The following is a 12967-nucleotide window of genomic DNA, read 5'->3' as shown; positions in this document are numbered from 1 at the left end:
TTATTCATAATCCTTATATCTTCCTCCCACTGTGTTTATTTCCACAGGGGTCCCAGTGCTAAAGAACCTGCATTTGTTGATGCCGTCCATCCGTAAACACACAATTCGCTTTCAAAGGCATAACTACTTTCTTTTTCCTCCTTTCTTTCTCAGAGATGGCCGAAGGGTCATCCATCCCATGTCATGAATTTCTGATTGACACACAACACATAATTTAGCCTGGATGGCACTCCCAAGCGCAAGGCATGCTGGGAAGGGGCTACATCATAGAGTGTGTTTAGGAGATGAAAGTCCTCTTTCAGGTCCAGTGTAAACCGTCAGAAACCACTGGACTTGATTTGTGGTTGAGCTGGTTCTGTTGAGACGCCCTCTTTACCTTTAACGAACAACACAGAAATATAAAACACAACATGGGATCTGCAGACTTCGTACAATTTTTTCTGCTCTGTAAATTTATATTTAAACATACTGAAGTGTGTTAAACGTAAGTCTTTGAGGGGGTTTCCTCACCATCTCCGGCTCCGCGGCCCAGTGACTGCATTCAGAGGCTTGTAGACCAGATCTCTTGATATTTTATCCACAGGAAGAGGTTTTCTTAATTTCTTTAGGAGTTTGTAGTGATCAGCTTCAATGTCCTAGAACATCAGGTCAGAAGAAACGCATTGAGATTTACTGTATCCTACTGTGTGTCAGGGTGAATCTCTCCACAAAAATAGAACAGAAAGGGGAAAAAAAAAATCAGCAACGACAGATCAATTGTAGAAAAACCTTTGATTATTATGATTATTATTATTATATACACATACATCACATTTATATGTTTATATTAAACCAGCTTAAATTATAAGCTGTGCAACATTTTTAATAATATATGCACAATATAAAAAACCTGCATCAGTGAACAGGTGAGAAGAAACACTGAGATGTTTATTATTATTATTATTATTTTTTTTTTTTATATTAATTCAGAATAGGTGTTTACAAAAAAAAATAGTGTTTAAATGTAATAATGCTGTACTTTTTTAATACATCTTTTTGACAGTTTATTGCATTCTGTTTTGTGTGTGTGTGTGTATGAATGGACATGCTTTGTAAAATAATAATAATAATATTAAATGCAAAAAAAAAAAAAGTAAAAAAAAATAAAAAATAAAGAACAAAAAACTTTATATCTATATTTTTTTTTCTCTAATTTCTATTAGCTTTTGGGGAATGTGTGGACACTCTCAGCTGCTGTAGTTTCCTCATCAGCTCCTCAGTGGTGTTCATCTGGTCTGGTCCAAGTTTTTGATCACATGTCGCTGGAGGCTCGATTGTGATTGGCCGAGTCTTTCCCTTTGACTAAGGGTCTCAGTCAGTGATTGGTCAGCTGGAGAGAGGCAGGGCGTCTCCTGCTCCTCTTCCTCCTTGATGAAGGACGATGAGAACATGTTTTGAGTCTGAAGAATTCTGTGAGACGTGTCTGTATCTTTGAGCTCGTCTGTGAGAGCACTCCACTGATCTCTGGGCATGACCAGATAAAACATGTCTTGTTATTAACACAAAAGTTAAAACTAAAAATACATTATATATATATATATATATATATATATATATATATATATATATATATATATATATATATATATATATATATATATATATATATATATAATTGAATTGAATAGAAATAAAACAGATTTTTTTTTTAAGTTCAAAATTTATAAAATATTTGGTGAAAACTTAAAGAAAATTAGAATGATATATGTTTCTTGGCCAGTTCACTTAAATAAATGTTATGTTTTAGTATTACAAATAATAAAACATAAAAAATAGATAAAATAAACAATAAAACATTTATAAGATCTAAATATTAGATAAAAGCTTAAAGTTAACGAAAATTTATAATGCTGACTCTACAAGTAAAATGATTTATGTTTAAGTACTAAAACTAAAACTAAAATAATAAAAGCAAAAACAGAATTATTCTACCAAGAAAATAAAAAAAAATAAAAACAGACTAATAGGAAACAAAATGACTAAAATGAAAATACAAAACAAAAGAATATGGATAATATATATATATATATATATATATATATATATATATATATATATATATATATATATATATATATATATATATATATATGTGAATTAAAAATGAAAGCTGCAGCAATGTCACTTAGCAAGCTGATACAGAAAAACTATTTTGATGCAACATCTCATATTTTTTTTTCATAATATATTTAATAGAATTTTTGTTAGATTTATTTATTACATATTACATGTAATTTATAAACTTCCAGTATATATATAAAAAAAAAACATTTATTAAAAACATTTATTAAAAACAAATAACATTTTTATTCTTTATAAAAATTCATAAAATTCACAGCTGACGGTAGTTTTATATCATTTCTCCAGGTTCAGTCACGTTATTGATTACAAAAGGAAACGCGTTGAATGATGAATCGCTGTGGCTCAAGACAGAACGAGACCGGAGTTACACCAGATTCTGTGACCATCGTATTCTGTGCCCCTAGTAGGCGCTGTTGTCACTGTTTGGCTTGAACTCGATCACTCAGCAGCACGCAAACTGCGTACACGTTCATGGCGCGCGTGCACAGACTGTATTGATTTCAATGTGCAACATTTCCTGGAAAGAACTTGTGTCTAATATGAACTGTACAGCTGATACATCAAATGATTTGGATTTATTTATTAATTCAAATTCTTAACCGCTTCTTAAATAAATAAAAATTAAAGTGACTTTGTGGAAAGTTTGTTTAGAAATGCTTGTTATTCAATTCGTTATGCTTGACTTAATTAACCAATTAAACATTTCATGAATTAACACAATACTGTTGTTTGAAGAGTAGCCTATTTTTGTAACTTTATTTTGTATGCAAAGTAAATGTTTAACAATGTTCATGAAGCCGATGTCACACAAACAGGCTACTGATGTTTTATAGTGGCAGGGGCGTAGCCATCTTTTCAGAAGTGAGGGTGACAAAAATTATATATATATATAATATAACACATTTCTGTAATCTATATAGCCTACCAATCAACAGCTTTTGAACTGTAAGATATTTTGTTTTTAAAGAAGTCTCTTCTGCTCACCAAGCCTGCATTTATTTGATCCAGAGTACAGCAAGAACAGTAATATTGTGAAATATTTTTATATTTAAAATAACTTTTTTCCCTATTTGAATATATTTTAAAATGTAACTTATTCGTGTGTTCAAAGTTGTATTTTCAACATTTTTACTCCAGTTTTCAGTGTCACATCCTTCAGAAATCATAATAAAAAAAATATAGAAATTAAATTAATTTGCCTGTTTGATTTGTTTTTTTACAGTGATATGTAGCCCATTTGTGTTGTGTGCTTTTAATTATCGCAATTTAAAAAATGACAACAAAATAATGATTCTACGTCACTCTTATGTAAGCATTCAGCAACCCGTGGTTCAGTAGATATAAATAAATTTATTGTTATAGTATTTTTACGGTAAAAAATAAAAATGAAAAAACTTTGTTCCCTGACCGGGAATCGAACCCGGGCCGCGGCGGTGAGAGCGCCGAATCCTAACCACTAGACCACCAGGGAGCGGTGTTTACCAGAGCTTCATGAGCATTCATAAAGATAGAGTGTCTGATACCGTGATTAAATCTACATCCGTATGGTCTCTGGTTTATGACATGATTTGTCAGATTAGAGGCGATATCTAGATTTAAAAAAAACCCTGTAAAATCACAGACTAACGACTACGAAAACAATTAATACCGTTTTTACCCTGTTTGGGTTACTTTTAATACCATTGTCCAATTAAAATGTTTTAATCAGTATCATATTGTTGTTGTTTTTTTTCTTTGTTTGTTGTTGTTTTGTTTTTCCATACCCCTTAATATGTTTAATTTAAATTATAAGCAGAGGTCAAAAACAGTCGCGCCTGGGTTTCGAACCTATTCATCACACACAGAGAACTGAAAATGCTACAGTTACAGTTTAGCGGTTCCACTAAAATAAACAATGTTGTTTATTTTGAAATGTTCATATATAAATTGTATATACAAAATAATATATGGTAAGAGTAGCATTTATCCTTGTAATTTTTAAATTCCTCTTATTAAAATGGTTGAGACAAAGTGACATAATGGAATACTAAATTCCAACATCTAATTTTAGACTATATGGAGAGGTCAAATGGTAAGAGAAAGGCAGTAACGTTACCTAATTTGGTAGGAAATGGGCGTGGAGGACTGAGTCCTGCTAAGGAAGGGCACATCTGGGCAGCGTTACTGGAGAGGAGAGGGTCTCGCTTCTCCTTTGTGATCAAAACTGGAATAAAGCGACGAAGTCTGTATAAGGTATGTCTGTATCGTTGGTTTTCTAATTGTCTTTTGGGTTAGTTTTGTTTGCATTGGCATTATTGTTTTGGTAGATAGGACGCTTCAGCCTGAGGAATGCGCCTAATTTACATAAATACGCTTTTGAGAAAATACTCAAGTAACGTTAGCCTAGTTTATACATGCATCTAAACAGTTTGTACTTTGGGAACATTTTTTAAGCGCATCCAAAAGTTCTAGAATTCTGTTAAATGCGTTCAGTTCAGTGTTTAGAATGTTTGGTTTTCGAGCCCCACGTTCATCTCAACCTCAACCGACCCATAAAACACAACAGCCACACCCGCCACCACATCCGTTAGCTGCTAGAAAGATGGAAGAAAGACGTGCCGAGGTAACAGTTTTGATCTCTATGTAAGTAATAAAAAAAAAAAATAACAAGAGAGCTAATATATACTTTAAGTCTGTCACACAAAAAACTCTAGTAAAGATGTTTGTGTGAACAAAAAGTGGTGATGTGGAGGAAGTGACCAGTAGCTGAGTCACTTCTGCTGATGTGTGCTGTTACCTCATGAGTTTAAATGGTTGTCAGAAACTAGCTTAAATTGGGACATAATATGTAAATTTCAAAATCTACATCTGAGTTCTTAAAGAAACAGTACACCCAAAAATGAAAAATATGTCATGTCATTCCAAACCCAAACCCATCTTTACTCTAATTTAAAAAGGAGATTTTAGGAAGAATGACCAGTAGTTACATTTAAATAGCTGTTTGCTCTATTGTGAATCAGATTTGAGAGTTATGGTGGAGTGGAAAGGCACACAATTAACTCGCACAATCCCTCATAGAATTTCAATTTATAGGACTTCTAGCAGTGGTGTGGAGTTTTATGTTCTCACTGAATCAACATGATTATTCAAAATCTATAGTTAAAAGTTGTCATCTTTGGTGTGAACAACACATAATTCCTAACATGTTCCAGAGAAGAAAGTTGGATGAGTTAGAAACAGTTTAAGTAAATATCGATACGAGTTTTCATTAATGTATAAACTGCTGCTTAAAACACAATCATGATGAAAATACTCACCTTCAACTTTGGAAGTCAATGGCCTACCAATAATTGTTTGGTTACCAACATTCTTTAAAATGTCTTCTTTTGAAGATAGAGATTTCTATATGCCTGGTACAACACAGGATGAGTAAATTATGCCACATTTTTGTTTCTGGGTGACCTGCTTCTTTAAAATCAGTCTAGGGAGTGAGTGCATATCTCTAACATTTTTTTGTTGTTGTTTTTGGATCAGTACATAACAGTTACACAACCAAGGCATGAATGCAATTTAATACAATGCACACTTAAGTCAATGCAGTACAGGAAACAGGCCACACAGTTCCTCTTAAAAACGTTCAGTGTCCTAAACGGGCCACATGTTCACACAAACAGAGCTTCTCTTGAGCGTGTAGTCTTTGTAACTCGATCAGTGATTGAAGCGGGTCAGATTTCTCAGCCAATGGCATGCTTTGTTGATTCAGATGGTAGTTATTTTCCTTTCCTTGCACACAAAATGTATTCTTATAGCTTCATAACATTCATATTTGCCATTAACAAATAAACCATTGCTTAAAAAGTGATCATGTACACTAAATTAAAAATGTGTTAAGTATGAAGTATGTGTTAAGTTTTTTTTCCCTGAGCTACTTTAAAGCGATACTTCACCAAAAATGTCATCATTTACTCACCTTTACTCAAGTTGTTTCAAGACAATTTGAATAATGTTGGTAACCAAAATGTTGCTAGTAGCCATGACTTCCAAAAAATACCATGGAAGTCCATGGTCTACCAGCAACTATTAACATTCTTCAAAATATCTTCTTCTGAGACATGTCGACTTGTTACATGTTTAATGCCACAGAGGTGATTAAATGATGCCAAAATTCTCTTCAAAACCACTCTGGGAATGAGTGCTTATCTATAACGTTTTGGGGATCAGTACTTGATGGTTATGCAACCAATGAATGAATGCAATACAACACACACTTTACTAAAGCTAGTGCAGGAAACTGACCGCACTAAAAGTGTCAAACCTAATTAACAGGCATTTACACATCCAGGGCTGAAGCGCTTCTCTTGAGCTTGTTGTCTTTGTAACACGATCATTGATTGGTGCACATACAGAAGATCCAACTGCCTCTCTTTTTGTCCTTTGCAGAATCACCAGAAGGCCACACATTGCACTCCTTTGACGTCCAGAAACTTCACCAATCATGCCTCTGGTGGTCTTGAAGACTTCCCGTCCCATGTGGGCGCGTTTGGCCGCTCTAGTGTTCACTTGTGTGGCGTTTAGCATTGCGGCCCATGGAGGGGCAATCAACAACGGCATGTACGACTGGTGCATCTTCTGCTGGGCTTTCAGCTTCGCCGGGACCCTGCTGGTTTTGCTGGTGGAGGTCATGGGTCTCCAGGCTCGTGCCCCCTTGTCCTGGAAAAACTTCCCTATTACGTTTGCCTGCTACGCTACGCTTCTTTGCCTGTCGGCGTCCATCATCTTCCCGCTCTACTTCGTGAAGGGCCAAGTGGCACGCGATGAGACTCGAGACCTCCGAATCGTCTCCACGGTCTTCTCCTGCCTGGCCACCATAGCGTATTTCATCGAAGTGAGTTTGACGCGAGCGCAACCAGGTGAAGTCGCCGGGTACATGGCCACGGTTCCAGGCCTGCTTAAGGTTTGTGAGACCTTCGTGGCCTGCATCATATTCATGTTCATCAGCAACCCTGTCTCTTATGATAGTCACTCGGCCCTGAAGTGGTGCATGGCTGTCTACTGCATCTGCTTCGTGATTTCGGCGGCCATCGTGATCATGTGCGTCGGTGAATGCACCGGGTTCCTTCCGTTCCCATTCGCACGCTTCCTTTCCGCCTACGCTCTGCTTTCGGTCATCATGTACCTCACTGCCACCATCATTTGGCCGATCTTCAAGTTTGACAGCCGTCATTCAGGGAGCCCAAGGCGAGTAGACTACTGCGGACACAGTAACGATTTTTGTCTGTGGGATAAACTTGTGGCTGTGGCTGTTCTCACCGCTCTCAACTTCCTGATCTACCTGGCGGATCTGGTGTATTCTGCCCGATTGGTGTTTGTCACAGTGTGAGAGAGCAAACGGTCATCTTTTCCCTGACACTGAGGATATCTTAGATTTTTAGCAGACTCTGCTTTAATGATTTTGAGCTTTATTCCAAGTTTCTGGAGGAGGAGGAGCAAAATGTTCCGTGAAAAATGATGCGTTCAAGTTAGAAAGATTGCATTTATGAGTTTTACACACATGAACGCAACCACTAAGTAGTAATTATGAGTGGGAAACAGTATTATTTTGGTCCCGCTGATATATAGCTAAACATTACATTAAAAATATTGCCTTGGCAGCTAGCTAAGTTTAGTTTAAGATTTGGATGATTTGGATTTTTTGAAGCCTTGAGTTTCCGACATGGTGGACGCAACAGATACAGTCTGTTTTCATGATCAATTTGTTGAAATAAATTCATTTATTTCTATTTGTACACTAAAACTAGTCAAATTGCATGAACAAAATACAATAGTATTGTTAATTTATGATATAATATGTATCAATTTAGATTACAATTGGGAATTGAAAAGATAAAAACACAATTAATGCAAATTCTTTATTCATTGTTTTATAGAAATAGAGTTGTTTTTGTACATCACCATCTTGCCAAGTGATTTGCACCTGACACCATAATTAACATTCCCAGCACATAAATGCGAACTCCCCAGGAGGACTTGAACGCACCATTTATTTGTAATTTTAATGTGGTTAGTGCATTTTCTGATTCTGCCGCTGCTGCCTTATGATGTTGTATCTCATTCACATCGCTGTGTTGAACTACTGTACATCTTTATGCTGTTCTATGTGACTTGAAGTGTATGTTTTTCACATGTAAGTGTTTTGGAAGGTGGACGGGGCCAAAAGTATTTAAACAGAACGTGTGAAATGTTTCTGTGGAATTTGAACGCGTTTGTCCACATTTTCTTTTTCTTTTGCATGTGTAGACCCACACATTCTGGCCGTGTTATAATATCTGATGTTTGCATACATGTAGATGTGCATACCAGTGTAACATTGCAACATCCTTCATAAAAAAGCTTGATGTCTGATGTTTTATTAATGTGAACACACAGTGCATGATGACACAATGAAATTGCACGCGCTCCTTTTAAAATCTTTTGACCCCTTCTGCCTTCCATAAAGTGTTATCTTTGTCACGTTTCATGGTAGTACCATTTCTGCCAGGTTTGTGTTCATGTGTTATAATGAATGTGAACAATTCCAGAGCAAAGCATTTTTATACATTTTTTTTTTTTATAATATTGTCAAATGTATCAAGAACAAATAAAGTTCACTGTGAAATATAAACAAGTTTGTATTCTAATTTACACTTTGTTTATTGGTTTTCATTGGTATATTTGTGAAAGTATATGTTTCAAGAAGCGTGCGGGAAACTGGGGGAAGTATGGTTGAAAAGCTGGAGCTTAAAGGAATTGATGGAAGGGCAGCACCAGGAGTGGAGCCTGCGGCTTAATTTGACTCAACACAGGAAACCTCACCCGGCCCGGACACGGAAAGGATTGCCAGATTGATAGCTCTTTCTCGATTCTGTGGGTGGTGTGCATGGCCGTTCTTAGTTGGTGGTAAGGCATAATTTATATATAAAAAAAAAGCTATTCCGTTTCCTACTTCCATATTGTCTTGCAGATCTTCTAGTAAAGTACATGAATATGACATGACTGTCCACAAGCTTCCATGATGAAATGTCACTTAAGGGTTTAATTGATTGCGTATTTATAAAAAGAAAAAAAGAAATGTAATTCACGTTTAATATAAAGAGATAATCAACTTGTATTAATTGACTTCTACAGAGGTGTTCATTCAGACCTTAAATTTTCAAGCAAAGTCATTAAATTTTTAATGTGTTTTAGAAAATATTTGCTTTTTACGGAACTTTTTATTAAAAAATAAATAAATTGTGCACACGATTTACTAATTCGTTCCCTCAATGTACTAAAACGTGCACACGATTACTATTGAGTTCCCTCGATTTACTATTGCATTTTTAGGTTTTGTATAAGTAATAAGCACAACGATTATCTTCCAGACCTCACTTTATTCTGAACAGTAACTTCACATGTCTTTTCACTAAGCCCCTTCTTCTCCTCCCCTTCTGTTGTACCCACTTCTCCTTTTTACAATACAACGTCCCTAGAGGTAGCATTAGGAATTACAGTACATGATACAACATTGCCCCTTTTTGTAAAAAACATTCTCCTTAACTCAACAGAAGAAAACATGCACCCTGAATAAGTAGTTGGGACAACCTAGACAACTATTCAGTAACAGTCCATAAATTATATTCAATGCATGTAAACAGTGAGATCTCTGTAACTAAAAACTCATAACATCAGTACATGGATGGTCAGCAAAAGCAATCAGTTAACATTTGAACATATTTGATAACATTGTTTCACTGTTACTTCAACCACTTTTGTAAACCAAGGAGCAATTAAATAATTCAGAACAGTTCTCTTTCTTTTTTTCATCGAGAGCTACACCTGTGCAACTTGGATGTAAAACAGTCTTGTTTAGTGTACATCATAGTCCTTGTGCCAAACAGGCTTTCATCTCATACGAGAGACTTTCACAGAACTGTGTGTAGTGTTTTGTGTTACTGGCACAGTCAGTCAATTCAGGCGAGTATGGCAGGTGAGCAGCATTCCACTTTTTTCCATCACTGAGCAGGAATGTGTTGGGTCCAACTCTCTTCTCTACTCTTACAGGAGCAGAGAATTTAGGATGACCTTTTGGAATTAGCACAAGGACACCTTATTCTCTCTTTTCCTCCCAGTCAAAAGCGAGGATTACGAGAACTTAGTTTGTGATCGGTGTATAATTTCATTTTGTCCTGTTTCTTTTTCACATGTTCATGGACAGCAGCATGATCACATTTGCTCTCCCCATGTAAAGGCAGGATGTTAAGCTTGGTTCGCATCTTCATCCCACACAAGAGCTCGTATGGTGACGCACCCGTCGTAGCGTGAGGGGTTGCCCGATACGCCTGGAGCCACTTGGTAACAGCTCTGTTCCATGGTTGTGAGTGTTGAAAGGCAGTCTGGATGCAACCTTTCAATGCACGGTGAAATCTTTCGACCGCACCGTTAGCTGCAGGATAGTACACAGACGTGCTTATGTGTTTTATGTCCCGTTCATTCACAAACTCAGCAATGTGTACCATTATCCGTAACGATACACTCTGGGTTGCCATGATGACTAAAAACAGTGTTCAGAAATTTGACAACGTCCTCAGTAGTTGCACTACTAGCAAATGCAAGCTCAAGCCACTCGGAATGATAGTCTGTGAGCGTTATAGCATATCTGCAACCATGGGTGGCTGTTTCAAATGGTCCGACTTTATCCAGACCCAGTTTTTTCTACGGATCCTCAGGGAACTGAACTGGCTGCAGAGGTGCTGGATGTGTCACAGCAGATTTGTCATTGGACTGGCAGGGTATGCATGTAGCAATCATTGACTGGACCTGAGCGTCCATATGCGGCCACCAGTAAAGATCCCGCAACCTCTGTTTTGTGCGGACTATGCCTTGGTGAGACTTGTGTGCCAAGGAAATCAAAGTGTGTCGCAGGGCCACAGGGACTAACAACCTTGTTCCTCTGAAAAATGAAAGCATCTTTCACTGCGAGTTCCTCTCTCACTCTGAAGTATGGAATCATGTCCTGACTCACCGCTTTGATGGAGGGTGGCCAGGGCGGTGTAATTTGCTTTCGCAGCATTTACAGTTCAGGACAAGCAGCACAGGCAATTTCAAAATCAGTCACTGAAAGAGAACTTAATGTTGAAGAAATGAATGAAGTGTGAGGTCATAAATGGCAAGGACCGGACTGGACACAAGCATCTGTTTAATTTTTTCAAAAATTAAACAGTGTCCAAGAAAATTTTCCTTTTCCTTTAGTGCACTAACGCACTCCAGGTAGGAATTTTGAGTACCAGGACACTAATCCTAGGAAGGATTGCAGAGATGCTGCATCAGATGGAGGTGGAGCTTCACGGACAGCATCTAGGTGCTCTTGATCAGGTAGGATTCCATGAGCATTGATTATATGGCCCAGAAACCACAATGAAGTCTGTTTGAAAATGCATTTTTTATAATTTATCACCAGCCCAGACTCTTTCAATTTCTGCAACACAGTACTGAGGTTCAAGTCATGCTCCTCAGATGTCTTTCCATAGACGATAACATCATCCAGGTAATTTTTGACACCTGGTACGCCCTCCAAGGATGCCAGGCCATAGAGGACCCTGCAATATCTGAACAGGCCGTCATGAGTGATAAAAGCTGTAATAAAACTAATTTTTCACACATCCTATTTCAGTATCTGTCAGGGATGTGGTATTGGCGGCCATGACCGAGCAGCAGACATTATCACCTTTTATTTGAAGTTTTAGGGCAGAAATCAAGTCAATGCCTAACAAATCTAAGCCCCTTCTTCTCCCCTTCTGTTGTACCCTCTTCTCCTTCTTACAATACAACGTCCCTAGAGGTAGCATTAGGAATTACAGAAAATGATAAAAACAAATTCCCTATTTGCTAAATCGTGCACACTATTTATAAATTGAGTGAACGAAATAGTAAATCGAGGGAATGCAATAGTAATCATGTGCACGTTTTAGTACATTTAGGGAACTAATTAGTAAATCGTGCACATGATTTAGCCTAAAAAATTTTTCCTGCATGTCATGTGCGGGGCTCCATAGATTTTCAACACTTTTAAGCATTACAGAAATACCTCAGGTGTAATTTATTTTTATTGAACACTTCACTGACACTTTTATAAATTATACATATAACTAAGCAGACTTGTTTATCTGAATGTATGATGTCTTTACATCAAATATCATTATTTTAAGATAAGATATTGCGCATTTACATTTTCAGAATAATTTGATGATTTCACTTCAAGTCGAAGCTTTGGTTATGATGGTTACCTCTTCTGAAAACTATATCTGTGTATTTTTCAGTTTAATTGCATATTTCCTTGTGATCATCTGTAAGTAAATCTGTAAATGCTGAGTTGTCAGTTGGGTGTGTTATTCATAAAGAGCAGCAGCATTTGCTCCACCCCGAAGCCTTGTTAGTTTACAGGATCTCCAGAGAAACCAGTGATGAATGTGTGACGTGAGAATCATCCAGATGTTTCATGGGAATTATTTTTCTAAATTTGATAACATGAGATTCTGAAGGATTTTTAGAAGTAGCCAAACAATAGCAAATGTAGCCGTACTGAGCATGACATTATACCTCTTTAAAGGACTTCAGGCCTTGATCTTCAGCGCTAGTAAACACAGTAAAGGTAATGTGGATTATTTACACTTCAGACTTTTCTATTGTGCTAATAATAGTGTTTTACTTTGTTAACCATCTGTTTATCTCTCAGGAAGACTCTTGTGTCTGATTCTGAAGTAATGTGCTGTTCAGAGAGATTGTGACGTGAAGTAGGAGGTGTGTGAAAGCGTACTGGTCGTTCTGGTAATTCCTGTAATTCATGTAGTGT

At 36.8% G+C, this 12967-nt stretch overlaps 1 protein-coding gene across 1 annotated transcript; it reads left to right on the top strand.

The window, feature by feature from the left end:
• The first annotated feature begins 4210 nt into the window (after positions 1-4210).
• On the top strand, positions 4211-8777 carry myadma (myeloid associated differentiation marker a). The gene is made up of 2 exons (XM_052560717.1): positions 4211-4353; positions 6541-8777. Exon 2 carries the CDS (start codon positions 6596-6598, stop codon positions 7478-7480), a length of 885 nt encoding a protein of 294 aa, XP_052416677.1. The 5' UTR covers positions 4211-4353; positions 6541-6595; the 3' UTR covers positions 7481-8777.
• The last annotated feature ends 4190 nt before the right edge of the window (positions 8778-12967 follow it).

This window comes from Carassius gibelio, chromosome B7 (genome assembly GCF_023724105.1).
Source record: "Carassius gibelio isolate Cgi1373 ecotype wild population from Czech Republic chromosome B7, carGib1.2-hapl.c, whole genome shotgun sequence".
NCBI lineage: Eukaryota > Metazoa > Chordata > Actinopteri > Cypriniformes > Cyprinidae > Carassius > Carassius gibelio.
The sequence above is the reverse complement of the archived record's forward strand: the minus strand, read 5'-3'. Positions and strand labels throughout refer to the sequence as shown.

What these genes read in the sequence shown, in the direction of transcription:
- myadma (XM_052560717.1), top strand. Translation starts at nt 6,596, where the DNA reads ATGCCTCTGGTGGTCTTGAAGACTTCCCGTCCCATGTGGGCGCGTTTG.